Source organism: Aphelocoma coerulescens, chromosome 4, assembly GCF_041296385.1.
Source record: "Aphelocoma coerulescens isolate FSJ_1873_10779 chromosome 4, UR_Acoe_1.0, whole genome shotgun sequence".
Classification (NCBI taxonomy): Eukaryota; Metazoa; Chordata; class Aves; order Passeriformes; family Corvidae; genus Aphelocoma; species Aphelocoma coerulescens.
Genome location: NC_091017.1, coordinates 68,255,740 through 68,276,489, shown reverse-complemented (window position 1 = coordinate 68,276,489; position 20,750 = coordinate 68,255,740). Strand labels below are relative to the sequence as shown.

The 20,750-nt window shown below is 38.1% G+C and overlaps 1 protein-coding gene across 9 annotated transcripts in view; it reads right to left on the bottom strand.

Moving 5' to 3' along the window:
- SORCS2 (sortilin related VPS10 domain containing receptor 2) overlaps positions 1-20,750 on the bottom strand; it is a 539,351-nt gene that overhangs the window by 113,192 nt on the left and 405,409 nt on the right. The window contains exon 1 of one of the 9 annotated variants that reach the window (XM_069014509.1): positions 5,553-5,625. The exons of the other annotated variants lie outside the window; for them this stretch is intronic. Within the exon in view, the coding sequence (XP_068870610.1) occupies positions 5,553-5,555 (3 nt within the window). The 5' untranslated portion in view covers positions 5,556-5,625. Of the gene's footprint in view, positions 1-5,552; positions 5,626-20,750 lie in introns of those variants that run through there. 9 annotated transcript variants of the gene reach the window in all.

Sequence of the window (20,750 nt, the reverse complement as noted above, 5' to 3'; positions counted from 1 at the left end):
AACTGAAACACTTCCTGGCATGGTTGTTTAAGAACTTTTTCTACGTTTCTTGGGATTTGATTCTTAGCAAAGACTTTTGGAAGACCGTTTAGACACAGTTAATTTCTGAGTCAAAATATATGCCGATGGAAGAATATTTTCGTTAATATTATTTAATTACTGAGACTGTTGAACAATGTCAGCTGTGTCCTTGTGAAGTTACTGCGGCCCTGAGAGTGTGAAGATCAAGGCAGCTGTTCCTACCATCAAGCACTGCTTGGACCATGGGGCCAAGTCTGTGGTTCTCATGAGTCACCTGGGTCACCTGGATGGTGTCCCCATGCCTGACAAGCTCTCCTTGGCCCCAGTAGCTGTGGAGCTGAAGGCACTCCTGGGCAGGGATGCCTTGTTAAGAGCCGGCAGGCCCCAGCAGCCCTGACGGCCCCAGCAGCCCTGACAGCTCCAACGTGGGAGAGAGTGAAAGCGAAAGAGAAAGCAAAAACACAGCGAGAAAGAAAACAGCAGCCACTCAAAAAAAGGAAAAAATTCACCGTAGCTAAGGTTTTAGGAATAGTAAAATGGTATAATGTTAAACAAAATTATGGTTTTATAACAAGATGTGACAACCAGCAAAAAGACATACTCATTCATAGAATTGCTATAAAAAAGAATAACCCTGAAAAATACATCCCAAGTTTGGGAGATGGAGAGGTGGTAGAGTTCAAAATTGTGCAAGGTAGAAAAGGGTTACAAGCAGCAGAGGTCACTGGGCTTCATGCTGTTTTTGTGAAAGGCAGTATATATGCTAAAAATCATAGTCATGTTAGACAATATCCACATTATAAATAGTCCCTACAGTTTCCCTTTCCTAATCCCTCCTTTCCCTTTTACCCTATATCCTATTACCCCCAGTGTATTCCCAATCTGTTTTTGCACCCATGGTTTCCCTCACAAAACCATACCTTTCCCAATTGTTTCCCCAAAAAACCCCTTTCCGATGCCGACTGGGGGATGAAGAGGGGGAGGGAAGAATTTAACTATTGTTGTTTAGAGTTCCAACAGGTACAAATGGAAGAAACCCTCTCCTGCCTCAGTTTTCCCACAAAGCATGCTCAGAGAGTCCTGTCTCCCTTCTGTCAGCCTTAAGATGTTCCAGAGAATCTGTTTGGACATTTAAAGACTCAGGAGGGTGGGTTGTTTTGTTTTGAAACTGTCCTTGTTATCTCATGTTTATCCAGTTGTTTCCAATGTTAAGTTTTAAATCTCTTTTTGTTAAAAATAAACAGGTGAAATGTCGGGGTCCCTTCCCCCCCGCCATGTAGCCCTGGGAGAGGGGCCCTGAGGGGAGGCACGGGGTTTCCCTGCCCCTGGTCAGCCTCGTTCCCCGTTGGTTGGTTTGTGTTCCCCTGTGTGGAGAAGGACCCTCAGGTCCCGTGATTGCAGCAGTTCCTCGGCAGAGCCCCGGCCACGCGGCTGGAGAAATAAACATCTCTGAAATGTCTATCAAGAATCAGACCATATATATTTCTTTTCCATGGGCCTCATTGTCTGATACACATGTTGCAGTATCCCCACTGTAACACATCATCTTGTGTAATCTTCTGTCTTAAAAATATTAAAGGTATGCCTTTTGGTCCTTTATTACAAATCTCTGTTCTGTTATACGGCTTTATAAGAATTTTCTGGGAAGACTACAAAAACAAGCTCTCAAAACATTACTCTGGGGAATCTCACTTTGCAAAATTTTTACCCCCCAATCCCAAATGCACATCAGGTGTTTTCACAGGCAAAGGCCTTCCCATTATGTTCCCAAGATACGTCTAACACTGGTTGAGGCATCAACTTCAAGCACATCTATTCCTCTCTCTCCCCATTTTATAGAGCACTTCTTATACAGATTAATGTATTTAATGACTGTTACAAGTTATGAAGTATAAGTAGCATTTTTCCAAACTTGTAGGTGGGAAGTGTGTGTGTATATGTGTGTATATACACATTTGCAAATACATATAAGGTCAAGCAATCAGATGGGTGACCTCCAAAGTTGCTGAAGCTGCTGACTCTAATCAGTGAGAGCTTTGAGAGGCTCAGTGATTGGGAGAAGTTCCTGAATACTGAAAAACAATAAATATCATGCCTACCTTAGCATCATCTACAAAGTGTTTCAGATGTGTCTCGCGTCTCACATGTATTTTGCTTTTGTCCATTTCCATATCTAAAGGGGTAGCTGGCACTACCAGCTGTTAAAGTCCTTATCCTTCAGGAAGCCCCTGACTCCTTTTGAGAAGTGTAGGCACACTCCTGAAAGGAGGTCTGGGTATAGTTAAAGATTGAGCAGGTCTTCTCTCCTAGACCACAGGAGAAAACACAAATCTGAGAGCTGTACTGAGCAAGTCTTTCATACTTAAGTCACAACAGATTGTGTGGTTTTGAAGGAGAAAATGGAAGACAGAGAAAAAAGGAAGACAAAGCAGCAGAGGCAAGTGCTGGAAAAACAGTAATTATTTTTCACTTGAATTTGGCCATATCTCCATTATGTAGGCTACAAAGCTTAATTATAAAAGTTCTTGCTATTGAAATATTTCCCCTTATCTTTGATATCCAGTTCAAATGGAGTGGAAAAAAAAAACCTTGAAAAGCAGAAAGAAAATGTCTTTTAAAGTAATTTTTGGTCCCATTAGGGTGAATCTCATTAATAGAAAAAGGACTTCACTGAAGAATAGAGCTTTTATATTCAGAAGCATACAGTACTCTTGTGCCTCATTTTAGCAGCACTGCAGATAATAAACCTTTCTCCATTGGGGCTTAGATTTTTGCAGTTGTAAAGTACCCATTTGATATTGAGGTAGGGTTTCAGTAAATACACATAGCTGGTAGTCATTGTCCTAGTTTTCTCTGGGTGTACTTGGGAGTGGTGTTGATTGCTGCTTTTGGAAGAGGATGTCTAAAATATTTTTTCTATTTAAAAGGATAATTTTTTCCATAACTGAAATGTGTTGCTGAAAACTTACATCAGATTTACCAGCATGATTCCGAGGGCCCATGAAGGAGCTAGGGGGAGAGGTGAGTTCCCTCTGAGGATGCTCCTTCTTATGCACATAGATAAAAAACATTTGTTGGGGCAGAGATACTGTCTTTGTTCATTAGTTGTTAGAGCACTCATACACATCATTGCAGGAAAAAGTCCTGGTCTCTTCCCAGTTGAATCCTGTTATTACTAAACCTTAGGCAAATCTGTACATATTCTCACATATATGAGAGAGAAAAGGCTGCACATCACCCAAACCAGCTCAGAAATAGAAATAACGTGCTCTTGCTCATTTGCTACATTGGAAAATTTAGGGACAAGTGTTATTGTTTCTATATTTATTCTTGAGAATGCTATTTTGACTCTTTTCCAGTACTTCTTAATGAATAGTTGAAAAGTGAATACAAATGTTTCTACTAATACCCTTTTCTCTCTTTTACTAACATTTAATCCTCCTTAAAAGTTTGTAGTTACACCAGGCATTTGGTTTTTTTTTTTATTTTTGTTTTTAACATAATATTTTACTGTAAACGGGAAGTTGAGGAGCTTGGTTCCTGGCAGTGTATTTAGAGACAGAAAGAAGCTAGGAAGATTTCAGGAGCTTCCTCTCTTGCCAAGAACATTGCTAGAGATTCAGCTACAAATTACAGCCAATACAGAAAAAGAAAATCCAGGCAATATTGTTATTTTACTTTCTAAGACAAGCAACTACACAGAGATGTACATGAGACCAAGGTTAGTCTTGGAGTTCCAGTTCTGATCCCGGTCAGAGGGAGCTCTGCAAACTGACCATTTTGTAGACTGTGGGACTGATGCCATCTAAAGCAGAATCTGAACAAAACATCAGCCTTATCACTGCTTTGGCACTTACAAGATTTTGCAGTGGTTCTTGAGGCTGTAACATGAATGTCTTATGAGACTTTACATTTATCACAGTTTCTCTACATTTCCCATCAATACCAACAAGATGGCAATAAAAATATGTGTCCTTTGAGTGTGTTAAAAGGCAGGTTCCTGCAGGGTGTGGAAAATAGCTTCCCAACACAGCTGGTGAGGGAGACAACTAGGGAAGGTGCCCTGCTGGACCTCCTTCTTTAGGAACAGAGAAAGACTGCTGTGATTACAACATAGTAAGTTTGCTGTTCTTGGAGACGCATTTATGGCATTTGGAAGAGGGTCGTCCCTTGGAAGAAGGGGCAGTCAACTCAGGAAGACAACAAGGACGTCATGAAACTATGCAGGGAGAAAAATCAGAAGGGCCAAAGTTCAGCTAGAACTTAATCTGGCTAATGCCATAAAAGACAAAAAATATGATTGTTTGGTTTTGGTGCCTTTTTATATGTGTTTTGGGTTGAGGGTTTTTTTTGTTTTGTTTGGGGCCTTTTTGTTGTGGTTGTTGGTTTTTTTCCTGTTGGCATTAGCCCTGTAAATGATACTGTACTTTCTTACGTTTGTAAAATCCTTTCCAGTATAGCTGTCCAGGACATCTTGTTCTTCACCTCTTATGCTTTAATCCACTGCAGCCTTGGACCACAGCTAGCCACTGATAAAAAATGTAAGAATACTTATGGACTTTTTATTGATTGTATTTGAGATAATGCTCCTAAAAACTTGCAAGCACCATCAAACCACCATAACACAACACAACTAATTGGGTGGAGGCCAGCGTGAGCTAGCCATAAAGGATGAGACAAAAAAAATGAAACACTGGGATATATAAAGAGCCTCTTTCACATAATTAAAAGTTAATTAAAAACTCTCACTATAATCTATATCCAGAAAAAAATGGCCTTTTGTCATTTCTTCAAGTGAGTTCCCTGAAAGAAGCACTCATCTGAGACTGCAGCCCATTCCAGAAAAGTAAATAGAAATCACACAATAATCAACAGCCTGTCCCTAAGGCATACTAATTTACTAAGAGTTCTTGATAATTTATTGCAAGTTAAACAGTTCAGTGACAGGCAGGGAAAAAAAAGGCAAAAAAACCCCCTTACTTATTCTCTTGCCTGACCGTGTCTCACACTCAAATCTACCTCGCTTCATCAGCTTGCTCCTAGGCATTTCTTTGAGAGAATTAATAAGCAGACAATAAAAAGTTTGTAGAGAAATAGACTATAACTTATTTATTGTTGTTGAAAACAAAAGGGCTAATAGAACTCAAAAGGTATCAAAGAACACATATTAAAAAAAAAAAAAAAAAACACACAGAAAAGAACCAAAAAAGCCCCCCAAAAAAATGAAACAAAAAAAACCCACCCACCCAACCAACCTCCCCCAAAAACCAAGGGAAAAGATAACCCTCATTCAAGAAGAAAGATTGCCCAGGTGGCTGGCTAGTTTTCCCAAATTGCCTCCAAACAGACCTTCATGGTCTGTGAAATAGTTTGCCTTTGATAACTAAACAATATATTGTATATTTATACAAAGGACCCTAAATAAAAATGTTTCAGGAAGAATAACAAAAATTTCTCTGAGTTTTAGCTGTATAAGACCAGAAATAATACTGATGTTAGGATTCATAAACAAAGCAGCAAGAAGATCCCACCATCTAAAATGTGCTCAGCATGCCTGTAGTCCTAGCTGGATTTTCAAAGGGCTTCAGCACATCCATTTCTCTGTCAGCCTGATTACAAGTTGCCCAGGGCAAGACTCTCTCCCTGCTTCCCATCTGGACAGTGCCGAGCTCAATCATACCTTTGCCTGTAGGTGAAATAACGACAAAAGTAAATAAATACAGCTGCAAAAACCAGGCTGGTCACACCCAGCACTAAGAGCAGCTGAGTGTTTTTTGAACTATTTTTTTTTCTTTTTAACCCCAAATGAGAACTTGGTGATTTTTAAAGACACAACAATTATTTATGGCAAATTAATTCAAATGAGCTACACACTGCCCTCATTTCTGCTGTGATATTCAGAAAGCACCTCCACTAATTTCCTTCACTGTGCTACTGCTGATACATTAGTGGCGTGATTTGCAAACTGCTCAGCATCAGAAATTCCCAACTGCAGCATCTTTTAATGCTTTCCACAGTTTTTAGAGAATGTCAATCTACAGAGAAGCCTGGGTCTGCTTAGCCTCCTATTCTGAGTATCTTTTCCAAGGTTTATCTCTAGGAAGAGTTTTCAGTATCCTGGAGCTATGAATGTGACTTTACAAATAACCATGGCCGTGGGTATTAATGAAAGGCTGGCTGTGATTTGGGCTGTTAGAGCAGCTGCAGACAAGGGGAAAGAGAGTAAAAAAGTGCAACACAGGTTCATGCCCCGACAACCTGAAGTGGTACCATGCTAACAGACAATAAACACTGCAAGCAATTGGGAAGCTGAACTGTTCTCCTGGAAAACATGATGTGACTGAGAAATATCAGATTGCCAACAGCTAGTTGAAACAGGATGAAACAAGATGTTGAAGTTATGTTTGTGGAATGGCCTATATAATTTCTGAGGAATGTTAAATCCTTGCAAACTCTCAACAACAACACGCCCAACCTGTCAAACCTCAGGTAAGACGTGTTCTTCTGGTTCCCATCTCTCTCTCTCCCAGTGACAGCGAGGGACTGTCAGGTCCCCCTGCTGAAAAGGGCACAGGGTTCTACAAAAATCCAACCAGGTGGGGCAGCTACAGCATAATGCCAATATTTTTCTAGTACAAAATAATTGTTGACTTCCTTCTTATCCACATTCAAATTTAATGTGAGGGAGTACAATTAGCCTTTCAGTTTTGAGTTTGTGAATTCAGATTTAGGCCACAGCTTCTTACAGAGTATGGAACCTACATCTACTGCAGATAAACACTTTGCAGGGAACTGGGACCATAAAGGTTCAACATAGGCCATATTTGTGTTCCAACTAAAACTTGTTCTACAATAAAGCAATCCTACTGAAAAAGTCTGCCTTATATTGAGACATTTTACAGAAACAGGCAAAAGCTAAAATTTGCAATCTACCCCCATGTCCCCATTATAACTAATTAACCAGAGGTTGGTTATTTGTGGCTTCTACCAGTAAAATGAACTTTACCTGTCTGCAAGGCTTTGAAACATTCATGAGATACAGATCATGTTACAACATGCATTTCAAGTTTGTGTTGTCACTAGTGTCCAAGATTTATTGTGCTCAGGCTGGGAATTTATATATCTTCTTCCTCCAACCCCCAGGTACATCTTTTGACTTCTCTCTATTATTCAGGTCTAAGTGGAAATGCAAGTTTACAAACTATCACTGAAGGAGAAGGAGAAGAAGGAGGAGGAGCAGTGTGGGTTACAGGTAATTTAAATATACATCTCCATCAAAAGTTGCAGTTACAGTGATTTCTTGCTGCTCTGTATCTTTAGCACATCTGGGCCTCCCAGGGAAGTATTTGATGGTCTATAGTTCCCATTATGTAGCTCGATAGCAGTGGGTGATCCTGTGATATTGTAACTTCCCATAAAAATGGTTTGGCTTTCTGTCAATATTCTGTCTACACCTGCCTTCAGAATTAAGGAAGGACTTACTAATTTCCTTTAATCTATTCCCAAATCCACTGCTATTTTTAGTCAAAACAGTCAACTGTGACCTTTATTAATCCATACTCACTATGCTAAACCTAAGGGGAAAAAACACCTTCAAAAGTTTGATGCAGGGTACTTTTTTCAATGTAGTGATGGTAAAAAAACAATTTGCTGTGGATGCTGTAACATAATGCGAACTGACAAGGTACAATAACTGTTTCCTAAAGCACACGGCACTCTGCAAACACAGATCATGGCTGCAAAAAACACACAGCTTTTCCTCAACAGAAGATTTGTAATAAAATTACATGCTCACAAAGCCTTCCCTCTCAACACAAGACCCTAAAGCTATGCCAACTGTTGAGATAAGTCCCTGCAACCTCTCTGCTGAAGGCTACAATCTAGAAAAGGACCAGCAAGAAGGACTGCTCTGGTCATAGACCAGAACATTATGAGAAACTGCTTTATTGGTAGTTTAAACACAATTCACCAGGATATGATTCTTGGAGCCCAACAAAGATGTGCTGTGATGGACAGGCAGCAAAACCAGGCATTTGAGATCCCAGGCAGTATTTGATATTCTCTCAGCAATTCACTATAGGACTTGGGGGAGCGTTTACCTCACCGCTCTGTGCCTTATAATACCCATCAACATAATGTAGGTAAATGCTTATGTGCATTGCAGGATTAATGTGATGGAATAAAAATATGCCTTAATATTAAACTGTCCTTTGCTGTAAGTACTCCAGAACATCCCTACCTACCCTTCTCAAAAAAAAAACAACCACACAGGTTTCATCCTCTTTTTCTCTGCTGGCATGTTGACCATTTAATGTAAGACTGTTGTTGCAATGGGCATAGTGTAGATCAAAATAGTAACCACTGAACAAGAAAACAAAAAGTACTGTGAATAAAAAAAACCCATCTGTACTGTCCAAAGGAGTCTCAAAAGCAGATTTTCCATAAAGTAAGTGAATCTTCTACTCATTCAAATTCATAGCTCCCTGTAGAAATGACAGAGCCAAATATGAAGACCATTAAATCCGCTGAAGCTCAGTCTAACAGATGCAAATCTTTACCCTGAGAAATAAAATCTCTTGCTATAATATCTGTTTTAATCACATTTGCCAGTGTAAAAATTGTGGCTAAAACAATGAAGTCCAGATGTATTCTGACCTTACAAAAAAACAGAGTTGGAGGTCTATACAGTCCTTCTACATTTTAAAATAGGAGGTGCTTTAGTGAAATAATGAATCACTCCTTATGTACAAGGAGGCTGCAGAATCAGGTTTTCCGTGACCATCTGTTTAAGTAAAACAATTTTGTTTTACAACAAAATTTTTTACAAGACACAGAGTGTCTTGCTTTTCAGAGGTGTAAGAGTTCAGGCCTTGGAGCTGGTTTATCTTCCACAGAACACCAGTAGTCTGTGACTTTCATATTATCGAGTACTCAATTCAGTGCAAGAAGTTAACACTTGTACTAGCACTCCATTTCCCCCCATCCTACCTGTTCTGATCCAAAAGTTAGCCAATATACCTATTTTTGGATCTAGTAATTATCACCTGCAGTCTCATCACTCTGAAGAAAGACCTGAATCATAGCACTCACCATTATAGTAAAAAATATGAACGAACTTGACTTGAAATACTCAATAAAAAGGAAACAAAAGTTATGTCAAATCATGCTGACTATAAGTTGGTATAAACCTTTCTTTGGCTCAGGAAAAAGGTCACTCCATCAGCACTGAGAGCTACCAGTACTTCTGGATGCTGAGTTCTGTGTCAGTTTATTGGAATTAACAGAATACAGACTCGATACAGTCTGATCACAGAAAGATTTGTAAAAATATTTTTCAAGGAAACATTTGTGCACAGTCTTGATCTGATGTTTTATTAAATATACAGACTTCTGTAGTCTGGAGAATACAAGACCGTGAGTACCCCTTGCAGATGGAAGAGAAGACTTAGAGGTTGCTGGCAGTTGTTAGCATTGCCTTCGACCACATCCCAAGAAAGATTTTTATTCTGCAAGGACAGGCTTCCTCACTGAGTTAGGGGTTAAAAGGACAAAGCAGAACTTCAATATTCATGGAGCCTCACTGCAAAAAAATAAAATAAATAAATATGTAATTTACAAATATTGCTGAATTATCAGGATATTTTTCTTCCCAATATCCTTTAAATTCTGAATAGCAATCTGGAAAACAATAAGTATGTACCATAGATTCCCACCTGAAATTTTCATCTTCTAAAAAGACAAATGGATAAAATGAAGGAAAATCAAGTAGGAGTCTTGCATCAAAGCAGTTCTAGTGTGTTCCAATACACATCATTGCAGAGAAACATGTAAAATAATTCTATGATTTAAATTACTTTCTTTCCATCTACATAGCAAATGTATTTACTAGAGTAATTTTACAAACCTTTGAAGAACAGTATCTGGCTGCTTGAAAATATTAAAAAGCCATTAAAATGTGGCATTTGTACAATTCATGTAGACAAAAACTGCAGGAAATCTTAAAAGTCATGCTGCCTTCTGAATAATCACAGGAAATACCAGCATTACTCACACCACATCACTAGCTACTCCCAAGTCACAAACAGCTGTAATTAAGGAAGGACTGGAAAATGTCAAAATGTATCTTCGTACTGGGCTACCAAAATTATTTTTTTATCACCTCAAGAGATGCATAAAAAAAGACTGTGCCAGTAACAGACAAAATGTTTCTTCCCAGTTCATACTCTAGATACAAATAACTGCATTTTCACCAAACTGGACTTATATTTGCCTTGCTTTCAGTAATAATTATAGATACAGTCATGTATACTTACATGAGAATAATACAGGTACATTTTTCCTTGTTCATCATCTCTTTACTCTCAGTCTTGCTATATTTAATTACATCTGCAGCAGAACTTGCTACATTTTACAGGGACAAACCATTTTACATTTCAATAGTGGCTTTTAGCAATTCAACCTAGCTCCCTGCTATCTGGACACATTTATTTTTTTATTCTCATTACAGTGCTGAATTAACACATTTCCCAACATTCAACAAGGAACAGCACTTTAGGTGCCTTGATCCAACACGACTAAACTATTGACATGACATTGCTTCCGGAATCAAAAAGTCTTCCTTGTCAAAAGCAATTTCCAGCTCCTATAACTTTCTGCTGCTGCTCTTCCTTTCTCTCCCTGCTCTTGTATCAGTCTTGATTTGCCCTGGAGGGATACTCATCTTTTTTCAGTCCCGCTTGTCTTGGTCCTTCCTCTGTTAAGAACAAACCTAACACTCCTGCTCCTTCTAACTTTGACTGGCACACATATCTGCTGTCTGCTCAGAAATATCCACAATTAAAAGCAGTGTGATCCTGTATATAAGTATCTAAAGGGAAGGTGTCAGGAGGATGGAGCCAGGCTCTGCTCAGTGGTGCCAACCACTAGGTCAAGAGGCAATGGGAGAAACTGATGCATAAGAAATTCCACCTGAATAACAGGAAGAACTTCTTTACTTTGTGGGTGACCAAATACTGGAACAGGTTGTCCAGAGAGGGCATGAAATCTCCCTCACTGGAGATATGTAATAACTGCCTGGACACAAACCTGTGCCATGTGCTGTAGGATGACCCTGCCTGAGCAGGGAGGTTGGACCAGATGACCCACTGTGGTCATACCCCATAGTGGTGCCTTCCAATCTCACTCATATATGTTTCTGTGATCCTTTCCCAGAAGGCTAAAATACAACAGATGTACCTGAAGGACTTCTGAATACTTCTGTAACTCTTTACAAACCACACCAGCTTAGAAATGGGAACACAGAGAAGGAAAGAGATTCTGACTGTAATTTCTAATGTAAAAAAGCAAATAGACTGAAGGACAAAGGAAAAGTACTACCATTGCTCTCCTTTTTATGAACTGATGGAGAAAAACAAAGATCAGCTTTAAAAAAACCTCTTACCTTCTACTAGAGCATGTAAACAAAGACATGGCTTTGAAAAACATTGACAATAAAGCAATTCCTTTTTTTGACACCATGAATTTTCCAATTATATCAAAACTTGTTACTCTAAGCCCTTGAAAATCTGGTCTTAATCTTAGGCACTAAGCAATTTTGATCCTTTCTCTCCTCACTTACCATCCCCCAAATCTGTTCCCAAAAGGATTCTATAACTGTTGCAGAGCTGGGTATTGGTTGCAGTGCATTTTCTGTTTCACTCAAGAACTTAATACCACATATTTCTTAGTTTCTTATATGTATATATTTTATGGCAGCTAAATGCCTGTTCTCAACATATGCCATTAATACCAAGCACTTACAGTATAGAGACATTACTTCAGAACACCACACTATTCTTATGAGTAACAGCTCATCCTTTCCATCAGACGAAAAAGAAATAATAGTTTCTGATCTCAGATTACAGCTGTGATGTCGCTGATGGAAGAATATTCTGTTTAATAGAACGACCTGTGTTACCTTTTGTTAGGGAAGTGTCAACTGTGAAAGGCTTCATTAAAAACAGAGAACAAATGAGTAAGACAGAAAAGCCCTTTAAAAAAGTTGGGCTGTCAGGTTTTCTCCAAGGAAAGTAACAGTTCTTTTCACATTGCTGTGTGAACTGAATTATATTTGACATTTACTCCAACTCAAACCTACCTAAAAGTTACACAGTCAATCAACATTCATTAGAGTCAAGCAGATTTATTAAAGTGTTTTTCTCTTCCCTTCTTCACCCCCCCCCCCCTTTACAGATCCTCCATCAGTAACTTTCCAACACAGCATCACACAAGACAGTCAACTTTTTACTGAGCTCCATGCATGGCATGTTCTAGCTTAGTGAGCTTTATGAAGGTGGTGTGTACTTATGAAACTTCAGAGATAAGTTTAATTGAGAGGCAGGTATCACTACTGATACACAGCTGACAGTGTGCACCACTGCCCTTTACTGGGCCTGTCCAAGGCTTTGTGACAGCGACCCTCTGCTATCAGATATTTGCTACCAGGGGTTTCAAGCGAGAGTGCAAAAGCTGTAACATTTGAGATTCCTATCCTGCCTCCCCAGCTTCTACCTCTTAATCAAGTTTTGATAAGCCATCACTTGTACAGCAGGTTGTGAACTTACAGATTAGACAACAGAGCCCACTCAGCTGTGCTCAAAGCATGACAGTGTTGGTCTCAGTGCAGTGAACTGGGGTTGCAATGTGATAGCATTAAGCTGTACTCCTGTTCAAATGCAGGGCATGCTTCAGAAGGCCAGGTAACTGAAAAACCTTTTATCTCTCTGTGACATAAAAAAATACAATGAAACCCTATTAAAAAAATTATGAAATGTTTTGCTGTGCATCTTAATATTAACTCTGAGCACCTGACAGTCCCCACATATATCAATTATGAGGCTTTCATTTGTTGGAGGAATTGATCTAGAAGGCAACCTGCAGCACATATGTAAACAGCTCAGTCAGTTATGCATTAAACTATTGACACCAAACAATTTTAAGAAGCACTCATTTATCATAAAAATGCAGAGCAATTGCTGCATTTTTCCTACCTATAAAAGCCTCACAGTTTCATACCTTTTAAGTCTAGAAAAAGCCACTACAAGAGTCTCTCATGAGAGCAACACTGCTGAAACTGCATGTGATACTACTGTAAATTTCTAACATCATTTTCACACTGGCATAATTTTGCTGGGTTGCTGATTTTTCCCCAGATCATTGCTAATTACCTCTTTAATATTATGCTGCCTATACCTGTCATATAAAAACCACTGTGATCTAAACCTTTAAAATGGGGCAAGTTTATTTCCTCAGTAGGGTTCACTACACATGTCCTCTTTTGCTGTAAAATGTAGTTCATCTCAAAAAGGAGAACAATCCAAAGATCAAGAGGGGCTGGTAAGAGTCATACTAACACCACCCTACTCAACATCATAGCAAACAAATCCTGAAGTATGAATACTTCAGGTCTTAGAAGATATTGGGACACCATTAATATCCAAATAGCCTCCATTTATCTCTACATTAATGGAATCATATTTCAGCTGAAGAAAGGTCATCAACTGTCATGGAAGAGCATTAACCATATTAGGAATTGCAGAGGCAGCAGTGGCAAATAAATGGGGCTCAGAAATACGCTGTAATTTTTGCCCAAAGCCTATTTTCAAGCAGTTCTTCAGTGCCATCAATTACATCAACAAAGTGAAATGCTTTGTTTATACCAGACTTGAAATACCCACTCTTTAAAATAAACAAACAAAAATTCCACTTTACATGGCTCCTCTCTTTAGTTTGTATCTCAGAAAATGAATTCTACACACCCGAAACATTCTCTCTGGCTTTAGGAGAACAGCTGGGGAAAAAAAATTACAGTAAGATCACAGATACGTATGGCTGTCAGTTTTCTATCTGAACTGTTCACTAAACAACTTATCTTGGTTGAAATCCAAAGAGTTTCCATTAATTTTAATGGAATGACTTTGGAATTAAACTAGCATGGAGCACAGTTTGCACAATTTGCTCCTTAATGACAGTTATTTGCAGAAGGGAAGCTGTTTCATGTAATCAGTCTGAACACCTGCTTTTGTAATCAGCCTGTGGAATCAGACAGATTACATCATTACTACCAAACATTGTGCAGATACATTCTGGGAGAATTCATTGCTATTTCACAGTTTTAATCAAGGTTGCAGGAAAAAACTCACTGAAGAAATAAAAATAAAGTTCCATCTCAGCATTAAGCAGTATTAAGAGGATGGAAGAGTAGCATGAAGTTTCCCTGAAGCCTGTTTGAGAAATAGATTTAAAACTTTTAAACCGAATTTTTTTCCATCAAAATTCCAGAGTAAAAATCATCATTTGATAAGCTCCATGTAGGGTATGAGATCAACCTGCAGTCTACTGAGAACATCCTTCACTTTAACACCATTTTATAGTAGCAAGAGAAAAAGGAATTTGCAGTGGGCAAGATACCTCTCAGACTCACAGTACAATATGAAAGACTTGTGTGGATGATGAAAATTAAGACACCAACCACTTCTCAGTGAGATCTGCTATGAGGTTCCACCATTGAATAGAAACTTTTAATAGGAAAGTATAACTTTGGCACACCCTCAACTAAGTTACTGGGCATTTGTACAATTTTTGTTTCTCTTTTTAATTTCTAATTATGTTGTAAAATAGTTTTCTGCAAAGACCACACTCAGTAAAGTATCTGACACCGAACAAGCTGCGAAATAGCATCAATTCAAAAATCTTGCATAGAGTGAACTTCACATTGGATTTGTATAATAAATAGTAAGCAATTTGACTGCATAGCATGTAAAATGCTTCAGCATATCCATAAACAGACTGAAAAATCACTGAAAAAATAAATCTGCAGCCTATTATTCTGATACACAGCAGCAATACAGAGAAGCAACTAATCCTTACCTGATTGTAAGGAACTTAATCATAACACTATTATGAATATTTTCAATATGAGGAACTTCAACATTGAACTCAGTACCCTATATACATTAGAAAAAAAGAAGAATATTTGCAGCTTGGAGGGATAGTATGATTCAAATCACAAAAATTACATTATGAGTTTCTCTTAGCAGTGTGAAAATATCTCCGTATGATGTTTGAGCCAAATTAGTCTGCTTAGAAAATTAGGAAAATGCAAGTTTTGGAGATTGCTGATTTATAGCATAGGAAAGTTTTTCAGTAAAAAAAGACTCTTAGAAAATATTGGTCATCTTAAGCCTTTTAATAAAATTCCTCTAATAAAGAAAAAACAAGAGTATTCTTGCCTTTTTTCTCAGTTTGATTATGGTCTGTGGCATGGAAATGTTATTTTCCTGGACTTTTTTCACGTAAAAGACCCTCCAAACCCCAAAACTAAGCAAATGACAGTTCTCCAAAGGACAGATAAGCTTCCAACAGCTGATTTCAGCCCGGAAAGACTCAGGTGCTCATGCTTCCGAAGTATTGCCTGCACTATCTACAATTTATCAGCTCTCCCAACTACCTGGGGAATAAAGAATTTTTGTAATCATAAAATTGTTAACTCCATTATGCTAATGGACATACTGTCAAGCAGGCTCTTGAAACATTAAGATGAATGACCATTTTGTCAGTGACAGAGCAACCATAATGAATGACTTAATTTTTAAAAAGTTGCATGCATAATTACACTTGCAAGTAGACACAGATATGGAACAGCATCTCCTGTACATGTCTACTGAATCAACCACTGAATTTTCATCATCACTATGGACGTAGGCTAGAGTTCTGTGCTCACAGAGATCTATACACTTTTATACATACACATTCCAAATACACGAATAAAGTCACTGAAGACTGTTGCTGAAAACAAAGTAGAGTTGTCTGGTTTCATGTTTGGAAGAAAAGCTAAAACATCAAGTCACATAGCATAGAATAGGCTATGATTAAGATGAAATTTCAACGCACATTTGATTGGATACTGAGTTGATGTTTATAAATGTAGCATATTTCACCTGACAGAAAAATAGATGTACAAATATCAAGAAGAAATACAGGTACCATATTTTTCCTTAGTTTTTACAACAGAACCTCTTGATTTCCTCTACCTAAAGCACTTCTAGGTTGATTACCAGCCCATGTAATATGGTATGATGAAACTATACATCATGACACACTGGAAAGAAATGCAGAATGTGTCACCATTTAATCAGGTTGACCGAGCACAATTCTATTTGTTTGGTCAGCCATGCACACACCTGCTCACATGGTTTGTGTGTTGCTGTATTTGCAGTGTGCTCTCAGCATAACAATACATCACGTTACCAAAAGAAACCAAATCTTGAGATGCTACCTCAGTATTTATTCCCTCCATATTTCTATGAATTCCTACTGTCGACAGCAGAACTTGCTGGAAGCCAAATTTGGAAAGAAATCATGAAAATATTAATTTTTCTTATTGCCAGATCTTCTGTCTGGTCTAGTGCTAAGAACCACTTTTCTACATTTACTCACAGTGAGAGACCTCTTGCTCTATGAGCAGATCCAATAAATCCAGTGGGTTTACTCCTGGAGCTAAATTCTGATGTACACGACAAGACACTGAAACGGGGTTCCAACATGTCATTTGTTCACAATAAAACCACACTCGTTTTCACAGATGTGTTTATTCAGCTCCTAATAATCCAGCACTCCTGCCCAGAGATACAGACCAGAAATGCTGGAGCTGTAATTGCCAAAACTTACAGTGAAGTTGCTTGTGCAATCTTGGCTCAGCATCTCAAGTATTCATTACAAATTACCGTTTGAGCATGTGTTCCCTTCCTTCTTGCATACAGTCCCACATACCTCCTTCATTCCCTGGCAAAAGATCCATACTTAATCTTTAAAGACCATTTACTGCCTAACATTAAAACAATCAAGTATCAGATACAGAACATAAAAATTCAGTCTAAATTTTACCTAAAGCCAGACAGAACTATAAGCAACTAAAAAGTCCCACATTAGGAAATACTAGGGAACTTTAATGACAATCACAAATACTTGGATCATCCCTTTGACAACACACACAGCACAATCTCATAGTTTTGCTATCTATGCATTTTATTTTCTATTGCCATGGTATCTGCTGGCAATAATGCACTGCCATTAATGTGTAACGAAAGATGTCTGATATGATTTACTTCAAAACCCTGCTATCTTGTCCGTACCTCATATTAGCAGGAGGTTTATTTAGGATCTGTAGCTCAGTGTTTTGTACTAGACAATTCTTAGCTCCATAAGCCTGCAGAGAACCCAGGCAGAGGATTCTTACTTTGTACCACCAAAATCCTTTACCAACTTCTTCCCTTCCACTTAACAGAAAAGTAAATTTTTGGCTGCTCTTCCAACTTTACAGACTATGACCTATTTCTCCTTTAACATAGACTGGCTTTCTTTCAGCCTTATTTTATGTCTTCCCTATTGGCCCTTTTAACAAACATGTTAGAGTCAGATTGCATTTTGAATAAAAATAATTGGAGTTTAATGTATTATCATGTTTAAAAAGTCCTTTAACTACCATTGCTGTCAATATGATGTCATCTCTGGGGGTTTTTTTATTGCTTAGTATATGACCTGTTGGACACTCTGTACACAATAAGATTCACATTTGGTGAAGCTGAAGTTTGAGAAGACCTATTTCTTCTTTTGCTCCCGTTTGAGTCCTCTTGCCCTAAGATGTGTACAAAGGGAGGAAGAGGTTTCTGCCTTCTGGTTATATTTGCTCTTTGTCATGTTCTTGATGCAGAGCTGGAGGCTTAGGCAGGGAACACTGTGCTGCTTCGTGGGCATTTTTTATTTTAATGGATCTCAGCTATTCTTGTGTTTTAAGTCACCAGAAGCCTCCTGGTCACTATTAGCCTTCACTAATCCAGTTAGACATTGGGAAATTGCTATATAAGCATTAAATGCAATTGTTAATATCTTCTGGGGGCTCCAAACCGCTCAGATCACTCTTAACTGGCCCCTTTGGCTGCCACACAGGGCTGTATTATTAATCTCTGATGAGAGATGTGTCCAGTCGACTTTATCCACTGCCAAATATGTTTATTTATTACAGCACTTAAGTACATTCCCTAAGCTCTTCTGTTCAATCGCTGGTAGAAGAGGCAGGACTAAAAGAATGCTTCCCAGCATCTTTGTCTATCTTTAAATTTTTCTTCAAAGACATGTATAGGACAGGAGCTACCCCATGGCTTTTAGAAGCAGAGATGATGAGTGATCCTCTTTGGCTGTAAAGCATGCCTTGCAGCTGTCCCTGATTTTTACTTCTAAAGTTCACTACCCTCCTTGATCTCAATTGTAACTTCGCTGAAAAACTGAGGCCAAGAAATGTCAGGTAATAAAACAAGGTAACAACCTTTTGGAAACAATATTCTCTTTAAAAAAAAAAATCCACAACAAAAAGGAAGGACTTGGGGGCTTAGTGCAAAATTTAACAGTACATCTGCTTCCAGGCAAAAGCATACTAATAATTTATTTAAACAATGAATTTTTCTGATGATACAGGTTCTTAAGGTACTCTCTACATGGAAGGGTCAGAGAAAGCAAGAAGCCAAACATCTTTAAAGGTATTCACTAAGTGAAAATTAATGCAAAGCTTTTTTCCTCTTTTAACATACCCAAGAGGGCTGTTCTATCAGCCAAGAATACTAACAGGATTCGCTATTTTAAACACAAAATCACCATGGGAAAGAACATGTTTCCTCTGAATATTCTCTAAGTCCAGCTCTCTCCCATCTTCATTATCCTTCCTTCTTGGCTTCCTCCCCCAAAGGGAATCCTTTAGATTCAAAGCTGGTGTATTATGACTGGGAACCCAAATGCAATGGGGTTGCATTTATTTCACTTGGTGAATAAACTGCCTTTTACAATAACTAACCCAAAAGTATCTCTCCTATTCCATGATGTGCCCTTATTCTTACAGCTGGTCTTTTGACAAATAATCAATTTTTTGCAAGTCTAGAATAGCTTAGGTAAGACAAAATCCACATGGTAGCATCATTAGTAAGCTTAGATGCAGGTAAAAAAGCCCCAAAATGGATGCATTCACCTCGAATCCTTAATATTTGGCATAATCCAACAATATCTTACCTATATATTTTTTCAAAGAGAGCAACTTCTTTACCAAAGATACAGTTCATTCTTATTAAGGAACAAAAGACCATACTCATGAGGTACAAGGAGCATGAAACAATTGTCTACTTAGAGGCTACTGCTCATTAAATTTTCTGGAAGGGTTATTTCAGACAAGATAGATTTGTTGGATAAGGAAGATTAAAGAGGCTATTGCTTCTCAATTATCACTAGATACAGTAGTATATATTTGTGCTTCATATGACAGGTGTTGCAGAACAGAATGGGTTAAACATGAACAGCATGGCTAACTTGTTAAAAATTGTACAGCAGGAGCTATGAGAAAGATGCAGATAGAAGAACCTGCAAAAATCACATCCTTTTGCATAGAACAGGACACACTGGTGAAGATTGCAGAACATCCTGCAGCAAGATAAGCAAGTCAGCAAAAGTAACATTATAGCTTGCTATGCATTAGCTAACACATAGAACAAATAGAAATTTTTATGCAGAAGCTTAAACAGTGGAAATATCTGTGCCTCTTTTCAATAAACATCTTTGCATCATCCATGCCTGGTCCGTGTGTTTCAATCACTGTCAGAAAGGGTCATCATTGTGTAGATATGTAACTTGCCTCAACCTTTCTCGCTCCCTTCTGACCATCTATACTTGGACTACAGCTCCTTCTAAATTCAAAATATTCACCAAGTAGGGATTACCTCAAATTTTCTATGCACTGCACAAACATTAACTTATTAACCTTCATAATAGCCATGGGAGATTCATCTGAAACCTGTTCGAATTCCAGTGGAGGACATGGGAAGATTCAGCTTTGAATCAGGCTCACATATAAATAAAGCAAAACATAGGATTCTGTTTAACTTAAGACCACACAACAGCCCAAACTTCAGTCAAGGTCAGTTTCGTCCTCTCAATTGTTTACGGATGTTCCAACTTCTCTGGCTGTTTAAAACATTCCTGTTACTTCTGGTTCTGCTTACAACAGACAGGGTGTTACAGCAAATCTCAGAGAGAGGACAAAATGTTCAAGACTCCTTGCGGTTTCATCTGACCATTTTTAATATTTTTAAAGCAATGCTTATGCTTGAAAAATGATTTTATCTAAATCATTACTGAATGGACCAGAATGCTTGGTTTGATTGCAGCATGTTTTACCCTATGCATTTCTAAAGTTTGTTTTTGTCACAGATTACAGTAAACACAGAACATAATATTCTTCTAAGGTATCTAAGCATACTTTTTCCACTGCTACATATTCTTGCAAGTCATTTAGTCACCTTAAAAATTCTCCTACTTATGGTTAATTAAGATGAGCAATAGAAAATCAAACAGTGTGACTCAGTGTTATTTCTACTGTGATTACTTAATGAAGTTTTTAAAACCCAAAAAGAACCTAATATTAAATCAATTAAGTCTTAATATAAAGACATTTTTCTTTAAAGCTATGATAAGTTAATTACTTATAAAAGGCATAACATATCTGGAAGTGTTCAAGGTGAGGTTGAATGGGTCTTTGAGCCACCTGGTCTACTGGAAGGTGTCCCTGCCTATGATAGAGGGGTTGAAATTAGATGATCTGAAAAGTCCCTTCTAACCCAAATCATTCTATAATTCTAAGATCAAACTTTCAG